The sequence below is a fragment of the Podarcis pityusensis genome (assembly GCF_964106645.2).
Source record: "Podarcis pityusensis genome assembly, chromosome: 3".
NCBI classification, from domain to species: Eukaryota; Metazoa; Chordata; class Lepidosauria; order Squamata; family Lacertidae; genus Podarcis; species Podarcis pityusensis.
This window is the reverse complement of record NC_138026.1, coordinates 785,266-810,750: the sequence shown is the minus strand read 5'-3', so window position 1 is coordinate 810,750 and position 25,485 is coordinate 785,266. Positions and strand designations below refer to the sequence as shown.

The window sequence follows — 25,485 nt, the reverse complement described above, 5'->3', positions numbered from 1 at the left end:
CTTCTGGGAATGCTTGGGCCACCGAGGAAGATTTTGGTTGTGTTCAGACCCTAAGGCCAGATGAACAGGATGAAACAGCTGTTTTCTCAGTTGCAGCAACTTCATACCCTTCAAGGGCCTCGATTTTCCAGGGACCATCCTGGAATTACAAAACCCGGCTCCTGATTTGATCCCAGAATGTCCCTATTCCCCCCCCCCTCCAGTGCTGCTGCTGCTGAGCTGGAGAAGGAGGAGGGCCGGCGCTTGTCCTGAGTGACGGGGGCTGCAAGGGAGCACCCCATGGCCTCTCCATCCTTGGGCAGCTTGTAGTGGCTGCTGGAGAGCAGGTGAGGAAGAGGAGGAGAGGATGCCGCCACCAGCAGAGGGGCCCAGCCCCACACAATGCCCTGGCTCTGAGGGGCAGGCAGAGGGCAGGGCCACCCTGGGTGGCAAAGCGTCTTGATTTTTTTTTTAAAAAAAATGTTTAGTTCATCCATGTCTAGCCTTGCTCCCTTGTAAAATTTAGGTTTTGTGTGTGCTTTTCTTGTTGTAAATCTAGCAAAGAATAAAACCAAACAAAATCAAGATTAAGGGGTTTTCTCAGGGTGCTGGAGGTGCGCTGTGCCCTGTTGGCTTAGGGGTGACAGCACTCGCCTTACTTCGGACAGGAAATGCTCTGGAGGGGAGCAAAAATGGGAGGGAGGGAGAAATGTCCCTATTTTCATCTAAGGAATGTTGGAAGATCTGCAGTTTTGGGGAATCTGTACAAAAATCATTTATGTTCTAGTGCATTTACCTGAAACAGAAGATTGATGTTTTTTTAAAAAAAATTGAAGCAAGTAAATTCATCCTTGTGTGGTTTTTTTAAGCCACTCTTGCTCCCATTGTATTCCTGCAATGCAACTGTGAAAAAAACTATTTTTGGTGGGAAAGGGGGAATATAATACTGTATATGAAATATTTATGCATAACTGCTAATAAGAAAACTACAGTTTAGTATCAGTAAGGCACTGCACAGCAGTGTGTGTGTGTGTGTGTGTGTGTGTGTGTGTATGCACGCGCGCACTCTCACAAACACTCACAAAACCTTTCAACCTTTGAGGTTTTTAACAGTTTACTCACCACTGACAACTTCTGCAATAACAAGCCCCCATGGGAAAAATATTGGATGGGGGGAAAGGATGGGGGAACTTGTATTGGGAGAAGGATTTTATCCCTGAGATAACAGTTTTTAAAAAAATTGCTGCCACTAAAGCAAGATTTGAAACAGCCTTAAATAACAAGACAGAATATTGAGCATCCAAGCACCAAGATAGTTTCATAGTGTGAGAATACTCAGTTCTGAAGGTTTGGTTTTTTTGTACATGGGTTAATTCCACAATTTCCCAATGTTGCAAACCTTATCATGACTTACTGCTTCGGTTCCCTCTTCACCAACACTGTATTTTAATCACCTCTAGGCAGAGTCATAGCCAGGTGATCTTGCGCCCCTGGCAGAACCATCCAAATTGCACCCCCAGCCATGGACAAATTAGCTCTTCTTCCCTCCTCTCTTCCAACCCGACCCCCCCCCCCCATTCAATTCACCCTCTATTTAAAACCATTTCTTATGAGGCAATAATCAATATTTATATTTATGGACATATTTTTCAGACGATTTTGTGCCCCCCAATTGCCTGTGCCCAGCGGCGTAGCGTGAGTTGTCAGCACCCGGGGCAAGGCAAGTAATTTGCGCCCCCTAACCCGGGGCAAGGCAAGTAATTTGCCCCCCCCCCAACCCCTAACCTGCCGATCTGAGTCGAGTTGCTGCTGGCGCTGCCGCCCAAACCACGCCGCTTGCCCGGAGGAGGAGGGGGGCAGAGAGGCGAGGAAAATGCAACATGGCCCAGCAGCTGCAGCAGCAGCAGCAGCGGAGGCGGGGCTGTGAGGAGGGGCTGCCTGGCACGTCCTCCGCGGCCCTGACGCGCGGGGCTGAGAGCCGCTGCCTGCCGGACGCCTTCAGCCCGGGCGCGCGCACAGCTCGTCGGTTCCACGAGACATGGGGCTCTGCTACAGCCTGCGCCCGAGGCTCTTCGGCGACTCCGGAGGCAGCGAGCGCGCCCCCCCAGATGTTGCGCCCGGTGCGGCCGGCCCCCTTGGCACCCCCCACGCTACGCCACTGCCTGTGCCTCTGGCGGAGGCCCACCTCACCACCCCCTAGCTACAGCCCTGCCTCTAGTAGGATCCTGATTGTTAAAACAATATACAAGCAAATCTCATCCTTGCCAGGTATGTGGTAAAAAAAATCCATGATATAGATGCTTTCAAATCAATATAAAGTGAGTTTTTTGTCTGGTATGTCCCCTCTGCTCCAAAAAAACCAGCAACAGCAATAGATGTCTGTGAGCAAAACCCTGATGGCAATTTGCCTGGGGAAAATGGAGGCAAAGCTTAAGGTTAGCTTGCCTTGGGAACTCTTGAGTTTCCCCTCTTCCCTGAGTAGCAACAGGTTTAGAGGATGCTGTGACTGCTGGACCAGGTGGTAGCAGTGGCCAGCTGTTAGTAGTAACGGTTTAGGCTCCTGGTCCCTGGGATATCTGGCTGCCCATTCATCCAAATCTCTCGTATGATGCGCTCCCTTTCTTCCAGCCTTTGAGCTCGCTCTAGCTCCTCGGCCGAGGTGAAAACGTTCATATTCAGCGTTCTTTCAAACCTGCGGTGCCGTCGAGCAGACAGGTCAGACGCAGTGTCTGAGTCATCGTCGCTGTCACTGCCATCGGTGTCACTGTCCCGCGATGGCTTTTTGGTTTGCAATGGTTTGCAATCAGTTTGACAGGAGATTCGGAGTACTAAAACCAGCAAGGTCAGGAGAAGGCCTGCACAAATGCCAGACACAAAATACAAAGCAGCTCGCTCAGGATTTTCTGAAATGTAGAAGAGGAAATGTTTTTTAAAGGGTGCAGAGGAATAAAATGATATGCCCAACAAAGAAAACGTGAATTCTAAACAGTTTTGTAATCCTTTGGCTTTCTACCAAACAAGGGGACAGAGATAAGTTTGAGCCTCAGAGTAGGGTGGGGTGGGGTGGGGTGGGGTGGGGGGAGGAAAGGGATGTGAGGCTCATATTAAGAAAATGTAGATGAGGAGATCTAGTTGAGACACAATCTGTTGTGGGAGATGCGGTGGGGACTGAACACACGCCTGGACCTTCGAGATGCAGGATAAAGAGAACGAGGAGAAAGTCAAAGGAGTAAGTCATTAGAGAAGGCAGTTAGATGGTGACACACTGAGGTGAGAAATTAAAACGAGACATGCAACTAAAATATCTAATGTGTTTGGGGAAAGTAATTCCTTAAGGAGTGCTTCCAGGCCAAAGTTGTACACGAATGCATCTCATTTGGGGGCCTCCAACGCTAGGAATACAATTTTGGATTTGCTACACTGCATTCACCCCCTTTTTATGGGACTCCACGTGATGCTGTCATTCAGTCATTGTTACATTGTGACTGGACTAGAGTGTTATAGCAATGCTCATAGAATCATAGAATCATAGAAGAGTTGGAAGAGACCACAAGGGCCATCGAGTCCAACCCCCTGCCAAGCAGGAAACACCATCAGAGCACTCCTGACATATGGTTGTCAAGCCTCTGCTTAAAGACCTCCAAAGAAGGAGACTCCACCACACTCCTTGGCAGCAAATTCCACTGTCAAACAGCTCTTACTGTCAGGAAGTTCTTCCTAATGTTTAGGTGGAATCTTCTTTCTTGTAGCTATAATGAATTATAGCAGTACGGCGTGATGTTATAATGCTATAATTCTTCCACTGAAAGAGACAGTGGTGAGCATATCAGAAAAGCATTTTAGCAATAATTAAAATAATGATTTAAATATGAATGATAATGGAGGCGAGGTCATAAAATGGCACCATCCACAGAGGTTATACTGAATGTGTGCTGAGCTTCAAACAACCCCGGCCGCTATGGCAGACCTACTGCTGTGGGCAGGACACAGGACAGAGGTACCAAACCCATACTATCGGCTTCCCTCTGCACCAGATTACTTGAGGGACAAAGTGAGGCTGCGACCCGAGACACCCACCCCCACACCCCCAATCATGCAGCCAAAAGCTGCCCCCTGCCCACCATGCAGGGCCAGCATCCAAGAGCACAGATCCCCATCGCAGCTGCAGGAAGGTTGACTGAAGGGTGAGCTAAGCACCGCATGAGCTAAGCACTGCAGAAGCACCCACATGGGGGAGGGACCAAGCTAACCTAGGATCCGCTAGATCCTGAGCTGCCTCAAAACTGTCACCTGTCAATCCAGGCACAGTTCTTCCACCAACCCCAGGCTGGGTCTTTTAATTTAGGGGGAAAGTGAGTACAAAGTGACTTGAAAGAAGTTTATAAAATCATGTCTATTGTGGAGAAGGTGGGTAGAGAAGTTTTCCTCCCGGAATTTGTGGGCATCCAATAAAGTGAAATGTTGGCAGATTCAGGAAAGCGCATGGTTCCACAATGGAACTGGCTCTGGGGCAGTGATGCCTGCAACTTGTATGGCTTAAAAGAAGATTAGACAAGATTCATCAAGGGCAAGGCTATCAAAGGTTACTAGGCAAGGTATCTCTATTCTACCTCAGGCATAGGCAAACTCAGCCCTCCAGATGTTTCGGGACTACAACTCCCATCATCCCTAGCTAACAGGACCAGTGGTCAGGGATGATGGCCATTAAGAGAACAATGGATCAAAAGGACTCTGTTTGAGATGGCAAAAGGGTGAGGCTCCTTCCTCCAAAGATAAAGCCAGAGTAGAAAGTGAGAAGAAATGTGATCTAGAAGCTTGGTGTAAGGAAGAGGAGTAATAATATGATGGGCAAACACAGCAGTAAGCAGGAGAGTCAGAGCAATTTTGGAGAGCAATGCTTGAGATCTGTATGAATCCAAAGCTGGGGCTATGAGAGAAACAAGACCCTTTGGGGATGCTAATGCTGGAAACCCCTCCAGAAAAGGCTCACGTTGTGTACATGTGTCTATAAACCATATATCCTAAAGACGCCACAGTTTCTGCTGTGCCTCATTCCCAAAGGAAACATGAACTCTGGAGAAGCGCCTGGAACCCCTGGAATCTTGTACCACTCATGGCGACGGGGGTAGCAGGCTGCTTTCTATTTTTACCCATACCTTGAAAAAAAAGGTATTGTTTTTGTTTAAAAAAGAGTGGAACGATAGGGACAGTCTTAGTTTTAAAAGATAGAATCCTCACACACTGTGCAACCTATTTATATACTGAAAGAATAAGAATATACGTACTAACTTGAAGTCTAGAAGTTAAAAGGCTCCTTGCTGTGGCACTGGTGCAATTCAGCAGAGAGACTCTGTTTTTAAAAAGCCGAAGGAATAGGCATTTCCTCCTTTCACAGAAACAATACTTTGTTTGTTTTCTCCTTGGCAGTGGGGTAGAACCCAAGAAAAAACAGAAAAGCAACAGAATAATGGAATAAAACAGGGCAATCTACTCATCCCTAGCAAATTCCAGTCCTAGCAAATTTAAACATAGGTATGAAACCCATAATTCCCATGTTGCAAAGGAATAATTATATGGGGAAAGGAACTGAAAGATATCATGCAAGGAGTACAACACAAGGGTAGATGAAAGATAAATGTTGTAACCCGAGGAAACATTTATTCAAAATGTTGACATTCCATCAATTACTTCATTTTCACACTTCAGTTGAAGAGAAGCCAAGTTTTCTTGAGCTGAGTAAATATACCTGTATCATTAATTCTCTAAATTACAGGACAGAGAGTTGGCTCCTCAGTGAGGAGGTCTTTAATCTTAAGAATGAAAAAGAAGTATTTGCCACTTTGAAGTTCATAAAGGGATGGACTTCAAATAAGAGCACATTAATAAATTGCTGCTACTACTGAAATAACACGGCAAAATAGAGTAGCGTGATCAACCCCAGCCTCCAGGCACTTTCTCTGTCACTGCCACCCAGGGCCTTGGTAAATCGATGGGTTTGGCCTGGCATCGTAAGCCCAGTAAGGTAGCTCCCTGGTCGTAAGAAAGGGCCATCTTCCAGCAGGACAGCAAAGGGGGTCCCTCTGCCCCTCTCAGAGCCCAGTTGGCTAATACTGGAAGAGGCCCTCTATTGGAAACATGGGCCCCAAGCCATCTAAAGTTTCCTATATCAGCATTAACGCCCTCAAGGGGGCCCAGGAACCAAGGAGCAGCAACATGGTTCCCCCCAGGTGGGCCAGGGAGCACCTTGGTGACCATATCGTGCAGCAGCTTCCAGGGTAAACCCGCTTCAAGAAGGAGGGGATCAGAACAGAGGAGGCAGCGCAGCAGCTGGGCTCTCTTCTTCCAACTGCTGAACCAGCCCAAGCTGTTAAAAATCCTTCTCTGGCCAACACTCCACCAATCCTAATTCAGAAATATTGCTATGGCACAGAGGTGTCGAGGTGTCGCCACACACAACGCCCTGGTACATCTGAGGTTGAAGCTCAGCTACTGGCTTGCGGTTTCTGCTTAAATATTTTTGAAAAAAATCAGTAAAGGTATAACAGATTACCTACTGGCTCCTTTGTCTAATAGGGAGAATCTCCAGCACCCTTTTTACTTCTCATTCCTTTCATGTGAGACGAGGTTAATGATATGTGGCTGATGATGAATGGGGATAATTAATTGAAGGGGATTTATTTTGGACTCTGGGTGTTAAACTAATGGAAGAATTGCTGGGGATGATATAAGGTGGGGTCCGATTTAATAGACAAGATTGGGGTGATGTGGTGGGAAACTGGCTGACTTGTTTTATGTGAAATTTAAATCACGATTACTTTAAAATTTGCATATATACATATCAATTAGCACCATGCAAGTTCTATGCAAGTGTGAGTCCTCTTCTGTCCTCTCTTTTGGTGAAGCAGAAGTGTGTACAAAACACAATGAACTAGCAGGGCATCAGAAACCACAGAAAATACACACAACACTCCCTTTTCTGGACTCCTTTGGTTCTGCGGTTGACAAAAACAAATCAAAAAGTTTTAATAATAATAATAATGATGTTGATGATGATGATGATGATGATGATGCAGCCTTGAAATGTGATCTTCGGATACCCTGGTACAGCCTCACGAAACATCCAGTAAACACAGGGGTCGGCAAACTAAGGTCTGGGCTCCTAAATCTGGCCCGCGGACCCTGCCGCCTGGTCGGTCAGTCCCCACATGCTGAGGACGCCTTGCCACACGGGGACTGACGTCCGCGACACTGGCATGGCTTCTGGGCAGGCAGCGACGCTGGCGCAGCTGTGGACTGGCTGCAGGAAGCCACGGACGGCTCTGGGCAGGCGGCAACGCTGGCACAGCTTTGGAGTTCCTGCAGCCAATCCGAAGCCTTGCCGCCCGCGCTCTGTGGTAAACCCGGCATGGGCATGGGCGGAGAGGCCGGCGGGTCTGGGTCGTGCCACGGGCATCGTGACGGGTGTGTCGCGGGGCTTCAGCCGGAGCTTGGCGTGCCTGCTGGCCCTGCGCCTGGCGCTCTGCGTGCGCGGCCTGCCCCTCCGACCTGGCCTCGGACGACGGGCCGCAGCGCTTGGTGCACGCCGCCTGGGAGCTCCGCGGGGACGGGCGGATGGAGCGGCTGTGGCTCATCAACAACGCCGGTGAGCGGGCAGTGCCGAGACGTGCTCCTGAGCATGTGCAGAGTGCATTCCTCCTCCAGGTCCACTGGCAGCTGCGGGACCGGCTTGCAGGGCATTTATATTTTTCAAAATATAGTCCGGCCCCCCACAAGGTCTGAGGGACAGTGGACCGGCCCCCTGATGAAAAAGATAGCTGACCCCCTGAGCAAACAGAAGTGGTGGCCAGAGAGGGGGGCCTACCTGTGACAAAGGAATAGGCGGCCAGGACGTTGCTGAGCAAGGCCATCTTGGTCCCCGTAGGCTCCATTGTCCGGCTGAATACTTTCCTGGGCGCCTCATTGACAGGAAGGAGGACGGTCTGGGTGTTTAGTGGGCAAAAGGCAGCATGCCTCCCTTTCTTCTTTTCTGTTTTGGAATACAAAACAAATGGGGGTGAATCACGCCTGCTCCTAGGCCGGCGGTTCAAGCAAAGCCTTCCTTCTGCCTTTAGACACCCACATTTAGGAACTAAATCCGTGCCGTGAAATGCTTTGGGGTGAAGTCTGCTGTTTGCCTTTAATCCTCTGCTCAGGGTCTGTGCTTGTAGCTGGTTTGCTCAATTTCAGTCCCTCGTGAAACACACCTGAATGATTTACAGCACGTAAATAAACAGAGGCCATTTTTTTCTTTCCTTCCTCTTTTCAGATCAAAGAATATGGTCATGAGAGCTGAGTTCCCTCAAACTGGTAATAATTCAGTGCTGCTTTAGAAATATCAGAGAGGATAAGTGGCACTCTTCTTGCAATTGCAATGGCAATTCTATAGTTTGAGATACACCTGGTAGTTCCCTTTCCCTCCAGCCCATATTAATCCGAGGGAGAATCTGTAACACCCAGCTTGGCTTCCTGGAGGAGCCAGCATTCTTAATGCCTCCCCTTGAGCACAGAAGAAGAGTGCAGTGGACATACATTTTGTTTTGTTTTGTTTTGTTTTGTTTGACGGTGGTTAAGTCTTTGACCCTGAAAGCCAACCTTTTTGATCTACTCAGATCACTGCTGATAACCTACTGCATCTTGATTGGTTTGCTGACAGCCCAGCCACCTGGGGAAACCGCAATCATTATAACACATGTTAGACAAGCAGGCTGGTCGCCTATCCCCCAAAAGAGGGGCGGACGGGTCCAAATATGTAGGACAGAGAGCCTCATAAGGTGGTTTGTCAAAAGGCCCTTGTTTCAATAGCTACATACAAGCACTCAAGGAATCAACCGTGTGTTGTCCTTTGGTCCAATTTCTCACAGAAAGATGACAAATAATTGATTGCAAACAACTGACGCTAGAGGTGTGCAGGGAATGCAGAAGATTGATTTAAAGCAGAGGTCGGCAACCTAAGCCCCATGGGTCGGAAGCGGCCCACGAGGGTCGCTTAACAGGCCCATGAGCCACCCCCAAACAGAGCTGCCCACTCGGCGAGTCCCCACACGCTGCACTAAACCAGCACAGCACAGCACCAGGACTCTCTTCCGTGGCTCCGGAAATCGCTTCTGCGCATGCCCAAATGCTGGAAATCACATCTGCGCATATCCGCGAAGCCAAAAATCACTTTTGCACATGCCCAGACGCCGAAAATTGCTTCTGCACGGTTGTGATTTTCGGCATCTGGGCATGCACAGAAGTGATTTCTGGCATCACACTGCGCTAGCCCAGCCCACGGAGGATCTCCGCGGGAGTGATGTGGCCCATGCCCAGTAAGCCTTGCCGACCCCTGACTTAAAGGGATTCTGGGCTAGTCTCAGGCAAAGCACAATCCGTATGAAGCACCCCAAACCAGAGTGGGAACCCCAAAGCACTTCATGATGCCTCAGCGATTTGGACATTAAAAATAAAAACTTACAGGCAAGTATCTGCTGAAAGTGACACCAATGTCTGTAACCTTACCATAGAAAGAAAACACCAGGGTGGGGAAAGATCCATTGTGACTGACAAATTTATTTTGTCATCACAGAGGAAAGCCAAGGCACAGCTCTGGGAGAGCCCTCCCCCAGGCATGTGGTCAGAGAAAGCCTTGGCAAAGTCCTTCCCTGATTGGAAGCCAGGGCTGTCAGCCACAAGATCACATTGCCCTCCTGCCCCTTCTCCCTGTCTGGCATTTTCTTTCAGGAAGAGTTTGAAGGTCTCTGACTGAAGCTGCACCTCCATGGCAGAATATGTCCAAGGCCTGCTAACAGCACCATAGACGGTGCTTGGAGCCAAAGCTTGAACCTCGTGGAGGAGCTTCCAGTAATTCTCACGCATTCTCCATTCTCCTCATCCCTGGGCTGTAGCTCTTGGACACAGAGTAAAGGAAGCCTCTCTGTTTTGGGATTCTCTCCCTGCTCTCTGTTTCTGGCAGGAGACCTGCTTACAGCCCTGCAAGGCCAGTCTGGGTCAGACAGGCAAAGAATTCTCTCCCCCTTGCCTTGGTTTTCCCTCCGCTCCTCTGCTATGGTTATTTATTCCCCCTCCCAGCGCTGCCTCTGCATAATTCCATCCTTATTTCAGACATCATGATATATTGCAATGTTTTGCTGGTGATATATTGCAATGTTGAAAACCAGATGTCACCCAGTCCTCACACACGTTGTGATTCACGATATATTGCCAGGGCAGATATTATGAAACAGTTATCATGAAGTAAAATTCAAGCCAGTTTTTGACAATGTATCACCTAGCTCTGGTGTCAACAAATGCCACTTGCATTTCCAGAGAGTAAATCCAGTTCTGACCACGAGCGCATAATCTGAACTGCGGTGGTTTCCCTGCCTGCTTCCTTTCCCTTTCAGTGCCATTTGCCAAGGTGCGCTTCTGAGCCCTCCTTGCTTCACACTCTCCTGGCGCATCTCTTGGCCCAGATCTCCCAGTAGGGCGGCCAAGGTGGTTTCCGTGCCACAGTGAGGCTGAAGGCTAGACTGGAAGCAATATTGATCATCCATTCCACCCAAAACCTCTTCGAACTGTGCCACAACCTCGCTAGCACACATCCTAGAAAGGATACTGGGTGCTGAAAACAGACGGGTCCAGAGATTTTTCTTTCAGTGTCAAAGTTATGGAATCCTCTCTAAGGAAAGCCCTTACAGCTGCCAACCTGGGAGCCAGTCCTGGCAAGGGCTGGGCAACTTTCACAGTAAAATCCTCTGGACAACTAGCATTGATTGAGGTATTTTTAAATCATTAAGTAGCGGGTTATCCTAAGAAAAGGAAATGTTAGCAATTGAATTTTAAGACAACAACCACACAGAACCATGTGAGGAAAACAACTCTTCCTCTCCTCAGAGGAAAGGCACCTGCATATAAATCCTGCTGGGCAGAGAAGCAAATCTGTGCAGTTAGAGACAAGCGGATTGTTTCCGTGCGCTTGGTAGGATTCTTCCAGTGGCGCATTCATGCGTGCGTAACTGCTGCTGGCATTGGCAAACAATTCCTGAGCACGACGACAAGGACAGAAACACTTTGTGACAGATCTAACTAGAACACTGTAGTTTCTTGAACAGTTAAAATATATGTTCCAATACAGTAGAGCAGCAGTCCAATCCTATACATGTCTACTCAGAAGTAAGCCCCACAGAGGGTTGCTTTGGGATTGTAGACTTTGCTGCAAGTGTACTTTGCATTCAGCAATAAATCATGATGTGTTTTCCCTTATTTAGCCTTTTTGTAGGTTGGGGTCATTCAACTGAAAATAATTAGGGATGGCTGAGCCAGAGGCTGCTGGAGCTGGAAAAGAATTAGGGCTGCCTTAGACATCAAAACGCCTGGAGGGGAATGAACACTTGTCTGGCCATGCAAGGGGTCCCAGTTCTGCTGGCCAGACAAGAGGCTCTCCTCCTTCTGAGCAGCCAGCATCAAGGGAGGAAAGGCAAGGCCAGCACCCTCTCTTTTTCCGCTGGCATGCTTTGGTGCTGCTGCCCAGCTTGCAGGCATTTCTCATCTATGCCAGCTGTGGCTTCTGGTGAGATTTTGCCAGCGCTGGTGGAGGGAGTGGGGGGAGTGATGAGCAATCCGTTGGGGGGTCAGATTGGCTGGCTGAAGTGGACTGCTATGTACTTGTTTGCCCAACAGACTGGCGTCTCTATAAATTGAGGTACAGAAGGGAGGTGAGTTCAGAAGGAGTTCAGAAGTTTGAGAAACTCTGACTTCGCCCACAGAGGCATGGGCTTTTTCAGAAAAGCCCTCCACAAGGCCCAGAGACCCAAAGACACAAGCAGCTAGACAGCTACTGATCCCTCTGGCACCCAGGCTATGCCTACTCGGCAGGAAGCCTGGCTGAGACCGAAGAGAATAGGTGAAACAATAGCCCCATAAACCTGTTAAGCCTAGTAATTTATAAACAGACATATTCAACAGCTCCTACATCCTACCAGCAAGGTTGTTACTTGTCAAAACAAAACGCTTAACTGAAAAGTTCTCAGAACAAACTGTAAGTTTAAGAAACTCGTTCGCTGTTCTTTCCTTTCAGAACCCAGCATGCCCTAAACACTCCTCATTCACTGCAGTCTCTTAACATGTTGAATCCTGCCTTCCGTCTGCCAACAATGCCAGATTGTATCACACTTTGAGCTAAAACTCCTAGCTGGCACCTTTTCTTATTTTCCATTCCCACCCCACATGGGAGGCATGTACACAATGATCACATACTTTTCTATAATGCCTTTTCCCAAAAAATGAACCACAGTGGATGTGCCTGTTGCCACACTGACCCATTTGTTTTAGTCTTCCCTATAGGTGCCCTTACAGTTTACTTCCTGTTTCTGGGTTTATGCTAATAAATGCCAATAAATATTTTTACTAGATAAACGTGGCCTAGTGAGGACCTGATCCCTGGTGGGCAGGATGGTGGCTGGCAGCTACAGCCTCTACCTCTCCACCCAGACAGGCTGACTTTCTCTTGGGCATGATGACAACTCTTCAGCTTGCCAGCTCCTTCTAACTCCTTTCCAAGCCTCCAGGTGCAGACAGCAGAAAAACAGCCTTGCTCAAAGCATTTGAGGATAACTTCCAGATCACCCTTTGGAGATAAAGTGATTAGCAGTCAGACGATTATCAATCACCATGTAGTTATCTTCTGTCAACAGGAGCAGAAAGACAGTCGAACATGCATTTCTATACTAATTATTCAACAAAAGTCTAATATTCAGCTACATTTTTGGTATTTATTTATTAATTAAATGTCTATACCATACTTTATTCAAAAATCACAAGGCAGTTTACAATGTAAAAACACAAATATATATATCATAGTAACGAACAAAAACAAATCCACCACCAACCCCCCACCCCGTTTCAAAAGCCATAGTCAAAGGCCAGGGAGAAGAGGAATGATTTTGCCTGGCACCTAAATATTTGTAAGGAAGGCGCCAGGCGAGCCTCCCTGGGGAGAGCATCCAGCAGAGCAGCCCTATGTCTACTCTGAAGTAAGCCCTATTGAATTCGATGGCACTTACTCTTAGGTAAGCAGGGTGTGGGCTGTTACAGAATAAGCAGGGTGTAGTCATATTAGACCATCGAAGCAGGTTTTCTTCACTGAGCCCTTCTCAGATTGCATTGGGCTGATGAAGCAATAAGAGGGACATCATTCTAACCAGATTTCAGCTGACTGAGGAGAAAGACACAACATTCATCAGGATCTGGTCCAAAAAATGAGGCTGTCTAAAGTCAAGAAGATTGTTACTCCTTGTGCTATAGAGGAGGAGGAGCTGGAATAAATTGTGCTGTCCTCTTTTAGGTGCCTTTCGAAAATTTACTATAGATATGGGGTTCCCAATTGGTCTTGCTCAAAGCATGCAAGGAGGGGAGGTTTATTTCTTCTTGCCCATTGATGAAGTTGGGATGAAAACACACACACCCCTTGCCTGGATGCCTCTAATACCCAATGAGGGTGGGAGAGGAGAAAGAGAGGTTTTTTTCTTAGAGGGGGAAAGAGAGAAATCTCCCCTCTCCACAAACTTAGATCAAAAGGGAGCCCCTCATCGGCAAGGAATTTTATAAGAATTGAAGGTGCAACTGTGTGCTGTGCATTTAACAATGTGCAGTTTGGTCTTGTTCTGGAGACCAATGTAAAACTTTCACCACCCTGGACCGCTCAGCAGAAAGACCCTTCACTCTTCCTACCTCACACCAAATGTCACTGAATTTCTTCCCCACTTTTCAAGGCAATTTCTTTTTGCCATCCCCTTCCAGAATGAGAACAGTCAGATTCTATTGGCCTGTCCCTTAGTCTAAAGTCCACCTCCTTGGAACTTAGCCTTCAACCTTTCAGCCCCAACTGCTCCCTCTGCAGCTCAAGGGAACTCCAAAGCTCACACAATCCCTGCTGGGCTAGAGAGAAAGCCAGGAGGGAGAAGGGCAAGCTTGCTGGAGGACTCAGAGAGGGACAGAAGGACATTGGGGTGACGCACATCTGCGAGAGAAAGTAGGCAGGGCTGATCTGAAAGTCCTCACATTGGAATGTTTGTCATTTTTCGGTGGGAAGCAAAATCCATTCCAAAGATAGCAAAGGGAGCTAGGTTCCCCAGATGGGGGTGGGCTTTTGAGTGGGGGGGGTACAACTTTGCTTACAATAATGTGAGGTGATGCATAAGCCCCCCCCCCCATTATTATCCCCCTTTTAAAACTCCTGTAAAGGTCAGTTCTTCAGCTGCTAGAAAGCCCAGAGGTTCTGCAGCAATGGCAGCTGAGGACACACAAGTCTCTTTTCAGAGGCAGCAGGTGATGCTTCCTGTGTTTCTTGGGGCAACCTGTCCACAGCCTGAACGAAGCAGCCAGGATCGCTATGCCTTCAGAACTGGCTGGACACCCCCCCATACACACAAATACACATGTACCCTCTGCCCGCACCTTTTCTAAAAAGAGAAGACCCAATCCCTGAACACTCAAGGAGAGTAAGAGGAGGAGTTCAGGGGAAGGGACTCTCCCTTCCTCAGCTTATCTGAGTGGATCAGAGGAGGGGGGGAACAAGCAGGGGGTTGTGTGTGAGAGCCATGTGTGCTCAGGGAGTGTGTGTCAGTGTTAAGGGTGTGTGGCTCAACCCACTCCTGGAATGCATCCCCGACAGCTTTGCACAGAGGGAATGGCACCTGCAGCCAGAAGGCTCTGCTGCCATGTAAGGGAGCCCAGCAAGGGAGGGGGAGCTGCCATTTTCTTCTTTTCTCTCCCTGAAACTCCCCCAGAGGCCTGGAAAGCACTACAAGCCTCCCTTAGCCTGAGCTCTTAATGAGTGAAGATATAAGCTGCAACATGTATTAAAGTGTGATATACTACTGACTCTTGGGTCAGTGTTGTCCCCACCTTGTAAGGCAGGGGTGGGAAGCCACTGCACCACAGGACACATGCCAGGGCCTTGCACATTTGACCTGCAAGGCCATTTCCCCCAAGCCATGCCTACCTGCCCATCAGATGTGGTGGGGGTAGAGACAAGAATTGAGAGCGTTCAAGCGTGCTCTCGGTTGTGCATTGGCAAGGTGCAGCAGGAGCTACACAGCTGGAGTCATCCGTGAAGAGCTAACTTGGGCAACTGATGCAGATGGGAAGCAGGCTTTGGCTTTACCACTTACCAGCTGATGGGCAGTACCTCAAATGCTTTAAAGGGCTGTTTGCAAGTCCTACATGATGCTGTGAAGTCCCAACTTTGGGACTTCAAAGCACCCAAACACCAGATGTCATTATGATGCCAAGTCCATAGAGACTGGTCCATTAGGGCAGGTAGGGCACTGCCCACCCTAAACCCCCCAATCCACCTAAGCTAGAGCCCATTTCTTTCTCTGTTCCTTACATGCATATCCAATATCTTACATATTGGATGTTTCTGACTGTCTCCTGGGCTGGCCACTCATCTCTGGACAGCACACACAACCACAACCATGTCTATGTCCCATCCCTGTTTCCAGGGTTGAAAACAACATTCTAGCATATTTCATTAGGAGTGGCTTAGGAAGGGCAGGGGACCCTCCTGAGCCTCTATTTTGATTAAATTTCTTGGAGAAAAATTGAAATATGAATGCAATAAACAAACAAGCAAGCAAATCTCAATTAGCTGCTAAGTATTAATAAGTGTCTTCTGTTTCTTTGCAAATGGCGAGGATAGAGAAAGAATCAGAAAAGATGTAGAGAAGCAGCACTTTTCAGTTTAGTTAGCTGTTATTTGTAAAACTAAAGTGCTTAAGTATCCACAATATGTTTGCAAGGGTGGAAGGCAGGGAGAGAACCACAACTTGGCCTCTTCTTTGGGGTCTCATGCTGAGGAGGCTTTCGGGTAGCTCAGCTGCTTCTGCCGCACTAGATGGGTGTGTTTATGTGTTTTTTAAACTAAGGGGCTGCTGCTGTTGCTGCTGTTGCTACTACTGTTAATTTTAGAAATCTCCTTTCTGCCACTTTACATATCATAGATACCTGATCAGTTTTATATCTTAGTGCTTTCCCCAACCCCTGGCACTCTAATCATGACCCAGAAAGCAAAGCAGAGTTTACAGCTTAAGATCTATTCTCAAAATTGTGAGTTGTCTAGCCAATGTTTGCTTGTGCTTCTCTCCTCCAGGGAGAGCTGTGGAGAGAGAGTCAGCCAGGCAGAAAGACATAAAATTAATAGTAATTATGATTCATCTTTATGCAGCCATTTTAGAAACTGGATTAAGAGTCTGTAAGGATGGGGAAGCCCACATATCTGATGGTGATGCTTGATGGTAAAGTAAAAGTAGCTGAAATCCTGGCGGGAAGTCTCCCTTGCCTGTGGCTCTGTCTTCAAGACATCCTTAACGTTTCTCAGCTAGATACGTTCTGTTCATGCTGACAGACTCCTAATCCAGTTTCTAAAATGGCTGAATAAAGATGAATCACTCACTTAAAAATTTTAGTCTGCAGTTTTTGTTACCGTATTTTTCGCACCATAGGACGCACTTTTTTCCCTCCAAAAATGAAGGGGAAATGTGTGTGCGTCCTATGGGGCGAATGCAGGCTTTCGCTGAAGCCTGGAGAGCGAGAGGGGTTGGTGCGCACTGACCCCTCTTGCTCTCTAGGCTTCGCGCAGATCTCCGCAAGCCATGGGAGCCCGCGCCAGGCTCCCACGCCTTGCGGAGAGTTGCCTGCATGCCGAAGGCTGGGCGCGCTGAGCTCAGCGCGCCCAGGCTTCGTGCAGCTCTTCACAAGGCGCGGGAGCCCGGCGCGGGCTCCCATGGCTTGCGGAGAATTGCCTGTTCTGGAAGCTCGGGCTTCCCCCGCCCCAACCCCACGCCTGGGGGGGGAAGTAATTTTTCCCCCTTTATTTCCCCCCAAAAAACTAGGTGTGCCTTATGGGACGGTGCGTCCTATAGGACGAAAAATACGGTAATTGCATCTATGTTCTTATCATTTCTGTTTTCTTATGCACATGACTTTGAAACCATGTGCATCACATTTGAGAAACATAAACATTGTAGCAGGGGTAATAACAGCAGCAGCAACAACCTGGAAGCGGAGCCGTCCCTGCAGCAGGCCCACTTTCTAGAGCAGGGGTAGGCAACCTAAGGCCCATGGGCCATAAGCGGCCTACGGGGGTCATTTAACTGGCCCACGAGCCGCCCCTGAACCAAGCCACCTGCTCGGTGAGTCCCCACGCGCTGCGCTAAACTGGCACAGGGACTCGCTTCTGCAGCGCCAGAAATCGTGTCTGTGCAGACGCAGATGCTGGTAATCGCGCACACATGCACAATCCAGCCCACAGAGGGATCTCCTCTGGAGTGAACTGGCCCAGGCGAGGTAAACCTTGCCAACCCCTGTTCTAGAGCACCCACTTCAACTAGGCGGTTGCCATATAAGCACCATCATATGTCACAAATATACTGACTGCTGCAAATCTCTGCAGGCAGCAAGCTTCTGCTCAGCACATGGCACACCGTCCCTTGTCTAGAGCCATTTGTTCTAGCTTGTCTGACAAAAATCCACAATCAAGAAAAGGAGGGAAACGGATACCTGGGAGACCACTTACAAATCCAGAAGAGAAAGTGACAGAATACCACTTGTTATCTACAGCAAACACCAGAGCCAGAGCTATGGGGGAGCAAGGGAGCAGGGAGAGGGAACAGAGGTTTTTTTTGCCTCCGGTACGTGGGTGAGGCTGTGGTTTAAACCACAGACCGTAGAGCTTGCCGATCAGAAGGTTGATGGTTTGAATCCCCACGATAGGGTGAGCTCCCGTTGCTCGGTCCCTGCTCCTGCCAACCTAGCAGTTCGAAAGCATGTGAAAGTGCAAGTAGATAAATAGGAAGGTAAATGGCTTTTCCGTGCGCTGTTCTGGTTTGCCAGAAGCGGCTTAGTCATGCTGGCCACATGACCCAGAAAAACTGTCTGCGGACAAACGCCAGCTCCCTCAGCCTATAAAGCGCCACAACCCTAGAGTCATCCGCGACTGGACCTAATGGTCAGGGGTCCCTTTACCTTTACCTAACGCCTCTAGAAGGGGCTCCACTGAGGCTCCCAGCCTGTGTGTGTACACAAATGCACACAGGGGTTGCCAAACTGCGTCTTTGACTCAGGTGAAATGAAACCTAGATTCACCCCTGCCTGTGACACCATATGATCAGTGACATACACCCCATTCAGTGTGACAACATTTATTTCACATAGGCAGAGCCTCCAACATTTCTCTGATGAAAGTAGAAACATCCAATTCCATAATGATGATTTTACTTTTTATACCCCACACATCTTACTGGGTTACCCCAGCTACTCTGAGCAGCTTCCAACATACATAAAAACATAATAAAACATTAAACATTTTTTTAAAATCCCTTTACAGGATTGCCTTCAGAGGGACCGGGGGTTGGATAAATCCATACCCTCCAACGTTTCTCCAATGAAAATAGGGACGACCTAAGGAAAAGCAGGAGGGCTTCTGTAAACCAGTGGTGTCCCTGGGGCACTTGGAGGGTCTGCCGAGGCCCTCGGTCATATGCTTGCCCTGGCTTACAGAGAGACCTGAAATCAAAACTTGCTCTTTAGGTGCAACAACAAGCAACTGAAGCAGAGTCTCAAATACAGACCCTGTAAGTAAGATGCACCGAAACACCACGCAGTTACAAGGCCAAATAGCAGAGCATGAACTTCAGGCTTGGTAGTAACGTAAATCCTAGGAACTGCTCTGCCTAGGGATGTTCAGCTGGCGCCTTCATTATACATCTTTAGGTGCCAGGCGAAAAAGTTTCTCTGCAGCCAGGCTGATAAATATTCGACAGCCATTTAAATGTTTTTGTGGCACGAGGTGGGTGTTGTTTTTGTTTTAACTATTTATTTTGTGCTTTCATCCTGTACTTTTATCTTGTGAACCACCCTGAGATCTTCAGATGGAGGGTGATATAATGAATGAATGAACGAACGAACGAATGAATTTATGTTCTAACAATCCGGAGAACAGTAACGATCTCTTAGCTGTAATAGATGAACTAGCAAAAACGACTTAAGAGGCAGAACAGAACAAAAGCATTTTTTAACACATTTGTTTATTTATCAAAGTATTTCTATTACTGCCATATTATGAAGTTATCAGGGTAGTGCACAGCATCAAAATATTAAACACCATTTAAGAATAAAAATACAGTTAATAATTACTGTGACTGGCTAATCAACAACAACAACAAAAACTTAAACAGCTGCAAAGGTCAGTCCACATTTGCAGGAGAAAGGTCCCTTTCTTGGGCAAATAACAGGCACCCACAGACTGAGATCCAGGCAGCACATCAGCTGGTGCCTCAGGGAAGCCTCCATGCTCCTAAGTCAGGGCTCAGCAAAGCCGTCAGACCAGTGCAGGAGACTCAGACGGGCGTGGCTGAATTTGCAGAAGGGGTTTAGGAGCCTCTGATCCCCTTAATAGGGAGCATGAATGCCTCCGGCTTCTTTCCCCTATGTTTGGGTATTTTCAAGTTGCTCTGGGAATGCCTCTTCATTTCTTACGTTACCTCGATCACAAAGGGTTCTTCAGTCTAAAGCTGAGCAATATTCCAATTCTTTGTCTGAAACCAGTATGAAGTTCAGATTGTGATACCAGTTTCAGACTTCTTGAGATGGCAATATTGCTTTATTTGATTTAAGCTGTTTATTTTAAAGTTATTGTGACTTTTTGTGTTGGATCAGAATGTTATTATGTGTGTGATCTTTGCTCTCTATTTTCTTGTTTCTTCAACTTGTAAACCACCCTGAGAATACTAATATAGAAAGGTGGTATACAAATTAAAAGTGAAAATGCAATTATTTGATCCCAGAATGTCCCTATATCCCCTGCCAGTGCTTTTTGTAAATGTACCAAAGAATAAAATGAAATCAGGATTCAGGGACTTTCTCAGGACAGTGGAAGCTGTGTGCTCTGTCCCATTGGGGTGGGGGTGGGGTGGAAATGCTCTGCAGCAGGGGGATGGACAAAAAAATGGTGGGTCAAGGAGGGTCAGCTGGCAGGGAGTGAGAAATGTCCCTATTTTCATCTGAGGAATGCTAGAGGGTATGCATTCAGTACAGGCCCTGAAGATCTGTCCAAAACGGTTACCATGCCAAAAGGCTGCACTGGCCTGAATACCTGGTCACAACATCTATTTAACCCAATGCCTAAAAAGACAACATGCCAACTGAGTAAGAGTCCACAGCTGGCAGCCCCTGACCCACATTTGCTTCCCTAATAGGGTGGGGGAGCTCTGGTCCATCAGTTGCCAGTCTCTGGGGGAAGTGGGAGCTGCAGAAGTGGGACTGTAGGGGTGTAGCACATGGGCACGGTGGGGGGGGAGCAGGGGAGGCAGCTGCCTCCCCAATAAAGTAAATAAATAGAAATACTTACTGTATTTTTTACTCTATAAGACTCACTTTTCCCCTCCTAAAAAGTAAGGGGAAATGTGTGTGCGTCTTATGGAGCAAATGCAGGCTGCGCAGCTATCCCAGAAGCCAGAACAGCAAGAGGGATTGCTGCTTTCACTGCGCAGCGATCCCTCTTGCTGTTCTGGCTTCTGAGATTCAGAATATTTTTTTTCTTGTTTTCCTCCTCCAAAAACTAGGTGCGTCTCGTGGTCTGGTGCGCCTTATAGAGCGAAAAATACGGTAATTAACTGACCATTTGCATTGCAGATAACTCAGTTCTGCCTCCCCCTAACAAAAAGCCTGCCCCCCAAAAATAAATGCTGACTATGCCCATCCTGTAGCAAGTACTAGAGATTTTCATGAATGCCTCTGTTCATCTACTCATGAGTAGATGCAGGCTAAGAAGGACCCCACTCCTGGGTTACAAACACGGCCTGCTCAACTTATAGCACTTCCTCCTTCTTATGGTTTGTGTTCATATAGAAAACCAGGATAGCAAGTCACAAACTTCTTTCTGGCATGCTTGAATTAATTACCAGTTGCTTCTGAAACACAGCTGGCCCAAGAAATTTTGGCACCTGAGGTGAACCACCAAATGGTGCCCACCCCATCCCCCCAGCAAGGGAATAAGGGGTGAGTGAAGATCTACATCAGGAACAAGGGAGGAAGAAAAATCTACGTTGAGAACAGGGTAGGAATCAAATCAACCTGACTTGACGACTGAACTGAGAATCCAAAGGGGCCCTCTCTGAATTATGCTGGGCAGGTGCAGAGCCCAGGAGACCCCAGAGGGCAGCCCCTGCCTTCTCCTGCCTAGTGGTGGAAGGAGCTCAGCGCCCCTGATTCACCAAGAGGCCATGGTATAGGTGGTATGGGGGGGGGGGCTGCTGAGGAGGAGGAGGGGCTGTAGTCATTGCTGCCACTGCAGCAGCAGCAGGAGGAGCAGGTGATGCTTCCCTTGGTGGCCAGATCTGCTGCTCCTGTGGATCCTGCCCCCTCAGGCAGTTGCCTCCCCTTGCCTCCTGGGTGGGTCGGCCCTGCTCAGAAGGCATCTCAACCTTGTGAGCCACTTCTATATGTTTCTACCATTGCTCTCTTTTAATGTTCTGTTTGTCTACAAAACAACAGGAATGAGAAAGAGAAATTCTGCAATTTCCTCTTTTTTACAGTTCATATTTCTACAAGGCATTTTAACTTCATTAAAAACTCAAAAGTCTAACCCAAGTAATAGAAACTGCTGGCTGTCCGGCACCTCTAGAAATAACATTAATATTAGCAGATAAACTGGTTTAGCACTTAAAGTAACCCCCCAAAGTGTTTCAGAAAGGGAGCGCAGCAGTCAAGATCAGGAAAATAGGGGAGGTAACTGTAGATACATTTTCGAGAAAGAGAGATGGAGTCAAGAGACTCTGTCTCCTTTAAATTAAGAGGAATGTCTTATGGTGAAACTGATGCTTGACAAAATGCTGGGAAGGAAGAGAAGGAATCATTACAGAAATTGACATACACTTGTGAAAAACAGCTCTAGTGCAGCGATGTTTCAGACGGAGGACGGGGACCAGAGGCCACAAGCTTTTCGTGCTGCCCCCGGACCTCCTGACCCCGGCCTTACTTTGTTTAGCAGGGGAGCCGGGCACACTGCCCGGAACACAGCTGACAGCAAAAGCCACCGTTTGTTTGTTTTCCACTATAAAAGCACCCCAAATCGGCATCTTTATATCTAAATTAGCATATGCCTGTCTTATGCAAATTTCTGTCCTGGGCAGGAGCCCTGAGTGTTTCAGGTGCCTAGCAATGTCCCCGTGTTAGTGCTGCGCGTTACGGTTACCGGTATGTTGTATGCAGCAGGATATGAGTGTATTTCTAGTTTTAGCAGTATGTAATGAAACAGTGTAATTATTAAAATTAAAAACAGTATCGGTTTTTAAGAGAGAGAACTTCACGTCTATGAACGTACAACTTCTTTGCTACTTCTGCGAAAACTAAAGTAGGTCCATATACAGTATTCTGCCGGAAACAACCCTACACAGAAACTAAAGAGCACACATTTCGAGCGCCATGCTTGCTCAGATTCACAGCTCCTTTCCAGCTCTGAGTTGCTTTTTCTCCTGAATTACTCTTTTCTCGAATTATTCCACGGCGAATGAGCCACTGCTTGCCAAACAAACCTTCCTTGGGGTCTTTCATTCTGAACTGCTGCCGCCAGCTTTTCCTCCTCCTAATACGAATGGAAAGGTAGTCCGGAACCTGCTTCTGACCAGACGGAAATTCCCTGGTTCTGGAAGCAAACTCCGGGTGCTTGGCAGCACCTCTCCAAAGGGACCTCGGGCCCCCAGGTGCTCGGCTCCCCGGCCTTTCCCTTGTTCTCCCCCTCTAAGAGGGCGCACCTGGAGATGTCAAAGGTCCCGGTGGCTCCGTGGAAAAGCAGCCCCCCACCCCCCCCCCCCGCTCTGCCAGCCTCCTCCTCCCGCGGCTTTGTTCTCCCCGGAGAGAAGACGGGGCTCCCTTTTCCTTTTTTACCTTTCACGATTCCTCTCGGCGGAGCTGCGCGCAGCCCAGGAAGCCTCGCCGGAGCCCCCCGGCCGGAGGGCGAGCGCGCATCCCAGAGAGAGCGTCGGGGCAGCAAGGAAAGCGGGAGCGCGGCCGAGGAGAGCCTGCGAGGTGGGTGGGTGCTCGGCTCGGGAGGGCAGCAACAGGAAATGACATGGAAAACTTCGCCAGCCTCGTCTAAGCTAAACTTGGCCCGGCATGTCGGGGGGGGGGTCCCCCTTCTGCGTTAACCAGGTCAAAAAAAAAAGATCTGAAAGGAGCCCAGCCAGCCGCGTTGAGAGAGGAATGAATGAGCCGAGGGAGAAAAGAGGAGACTCCGCGCGACCCCGGCCCAGCCCAACGCCAAGGGACACCCCCTTTCCCGCTCAGCAAAAGAAAAGTTTGCCATCGCCGCCCCGCCACTCACCCCACTCGCGCCCCCAGCCCACCCCGTGTCATCCCCGCAGCAGGAGGAGCCCCCGGGCGCTTCCCCGGAGACGCGCGCCCTCGGCAGCCCCGCCGAGAGCGCGCCCTTGCTCCCTCGCTTGCCAGACGTGGGTGCCCCAGACACCGGACTTTCATCTCCGACGCTTTTGTAATCTAAAACAAACAAAAAATAGCAAGCTGTATTTTTAAAATTCTACTTGTGACAAAGAATTGACTTGTGGAAGTTTGCAGGAAACTGAGAAACTCTCTCTGGCGCGCCATGAACGGATCAGAGATATTGGTGCACCATTTCAAAGCTGCTACAGAAAATTGAATGTGCTCACACTCCTTCCAACCCCAAATACGTACTGTGTGCCCTATCTAAACACTGCTGCGTTTTGATGCAAATTTTAGTCCCTTGAGCCCCACACTGGGCAAAAGCATGGCCGGGGGTTGGACTAGACCCTTGTTATCCCTTAAAACTTTCCAGTTCAAACGAATTTAGAGCAGAATTCTAAGTATGTGCGCGTGCGTAATAATAATAATAATAATAATAATAATAATAATAATAATAATCTGCCACTGCCATGGAAAATATGCAAAAGCAACCTTTGGCTGTGCTGTCAGAGCACTCTGGCCCTGCATCTTCTACGCCAACAAAGCGCCATCTGCAGAGCAGGCGAAATGGGGCAGAGTTGTGGGTGAGATATGGAAAGCAGGGAGACTTACACCATAGCTCTATACTTCTCCCGAAGGTGAGGCCAGCAGAGCCACAGAGCAGCCTCGGGAGGCCACAGAAGAGGACTCGCCATCATCGCCCGCCCAGCATTTCCCTGCTGCTGCTGCTGCTGCTGCCGCCGCCTCCTCTGCAAACCATCTAGCCTGGGGAGATGCTCTGAGCATCTCGGAGTGCAATGAGACCAGCACCAGAAACGTCGTCTATTGCTTTTTGCTCTGTACTTACGTACTTAAGTCTAAATTATTTGTTTTGTATTGCTGAAATTATTCCATTTGCTGAATTGTTGATTTTGTCCTAGATACACAACTAATCATCTTCTTTTAGCAATTCAAGCAATTATACTCCTTGGTGCCATTTTCACACTTGTAAAAATAAACTGGTTTATTTTTAATCCAAATTGGGATTCAGTGGCTCTTGCTATGGCTTTGCTCTGGGCACAGATCTATGACTAGGAGGAATCTGTCAGTTTTGGATTCTTACAGTTTTTGGTTTTCCAACTGTAATCTCAGTTTGCCCCATTTCTGCATCCCTTTCTCCTTATAACTTCCACATTTCTCCTTATAAATGAATGTTTATGCACAATTTTGCATAATGCTGTCATTTCTGCAAGTAGTTTCCTCCAATGCTGTGTAGTTTTGTACAGTGGTACCTTGGGTTACATACGCTTCAGGTTACAGATGCTTCAGGTTACGGACTCCGCTAACCCAGAAATAGTACCTCGGGTTAAGAACTTTGCTTCAGGATGAGAACAGAAATCGTGCTCTGGCGGCAGCGGGAGGCCCCATTAGCTGAAGTGGTGCATCAGGTTAAGAACAGTTTCAGGTTAAGAACGGACCGCCGGAATGAATTCAGTACTTAATCCGAGGTACCACTGTACTTTATGTTCACCACTTCTGTACACACTTGGGTGGGAGAACTGCACCACAACATTCAGAAGAGTGCAAACTTCAAAGGTTAGCTGTGTTTCAGTTCTTTTGCTATTTTGTGAAGTGTGAATTAGGTAGATTTGCATTAAAATGCAAACTGAATGAATTTCGCCCCCAACCCTGCCCTTGACACAAATTGTGAGGAATAACATCCGCGCCATGGAAGATGGAGAGGCTTTCTACAGCCTGACATTATTGCCTACATATGTTTACAGCATAGCACTAAGGCGCTGACACTTTTCCTTAGCCCTTCAGCCCTAAACCTGTTTCTTTGCAGGTTGAGCACCTATTGAAGCTTGGATCAGTGCTATAGGAATGTTTAATAAAACATATGCTTTTAAATCCTATTCTCTGAATTCTAATAATCCACCTCTTGCATAGTTTAGGTTAGGCAGCGAAGCATAATCCTATGAATATTTTACAATTTGCTCTACTGTGGTTATG

At 48.0% G+C, this 25,485-nt stretch overlaps 1 protein-coding gene across 1 annotated transcript; it reads right to left on the bottom strand.

The window, feature by feature from the left end:
- Nucleotides 1-1,075: 1,075 nt before the first annotated feature.
- EVA1A (eva-1 homolog A, regulator of programmed cell death) lies at nucleotides 1,076-23,073 on the bottom strand. Its single transcript, XM_080997515.1, has 4 exons — nucleotides 22,942-23,073; nucleotides 7,841-8,005; nucleotides 2,142-2,882; nucleotides 1,076-1,655 (listed from the first exon to the last, which is right to left on the bottom strand). Exons 2-3 carry the CDS (start codon nucleotides 7,905-7,907, stop codon nucleotides 2,518-2,520), a joined length of 432 nt encoding a protein of 143 aa, XP_080853641.1. The 5' UTR covers nucleotides 7,908-8,005; nucleotides 22,942-23,073; the 3' UTR covers nucleotides 1,076-1,655; nucleotides 2,142-2,517.
- Nucleotides 23,074-25,485: the final 2,412 nt, after the last annotated feature.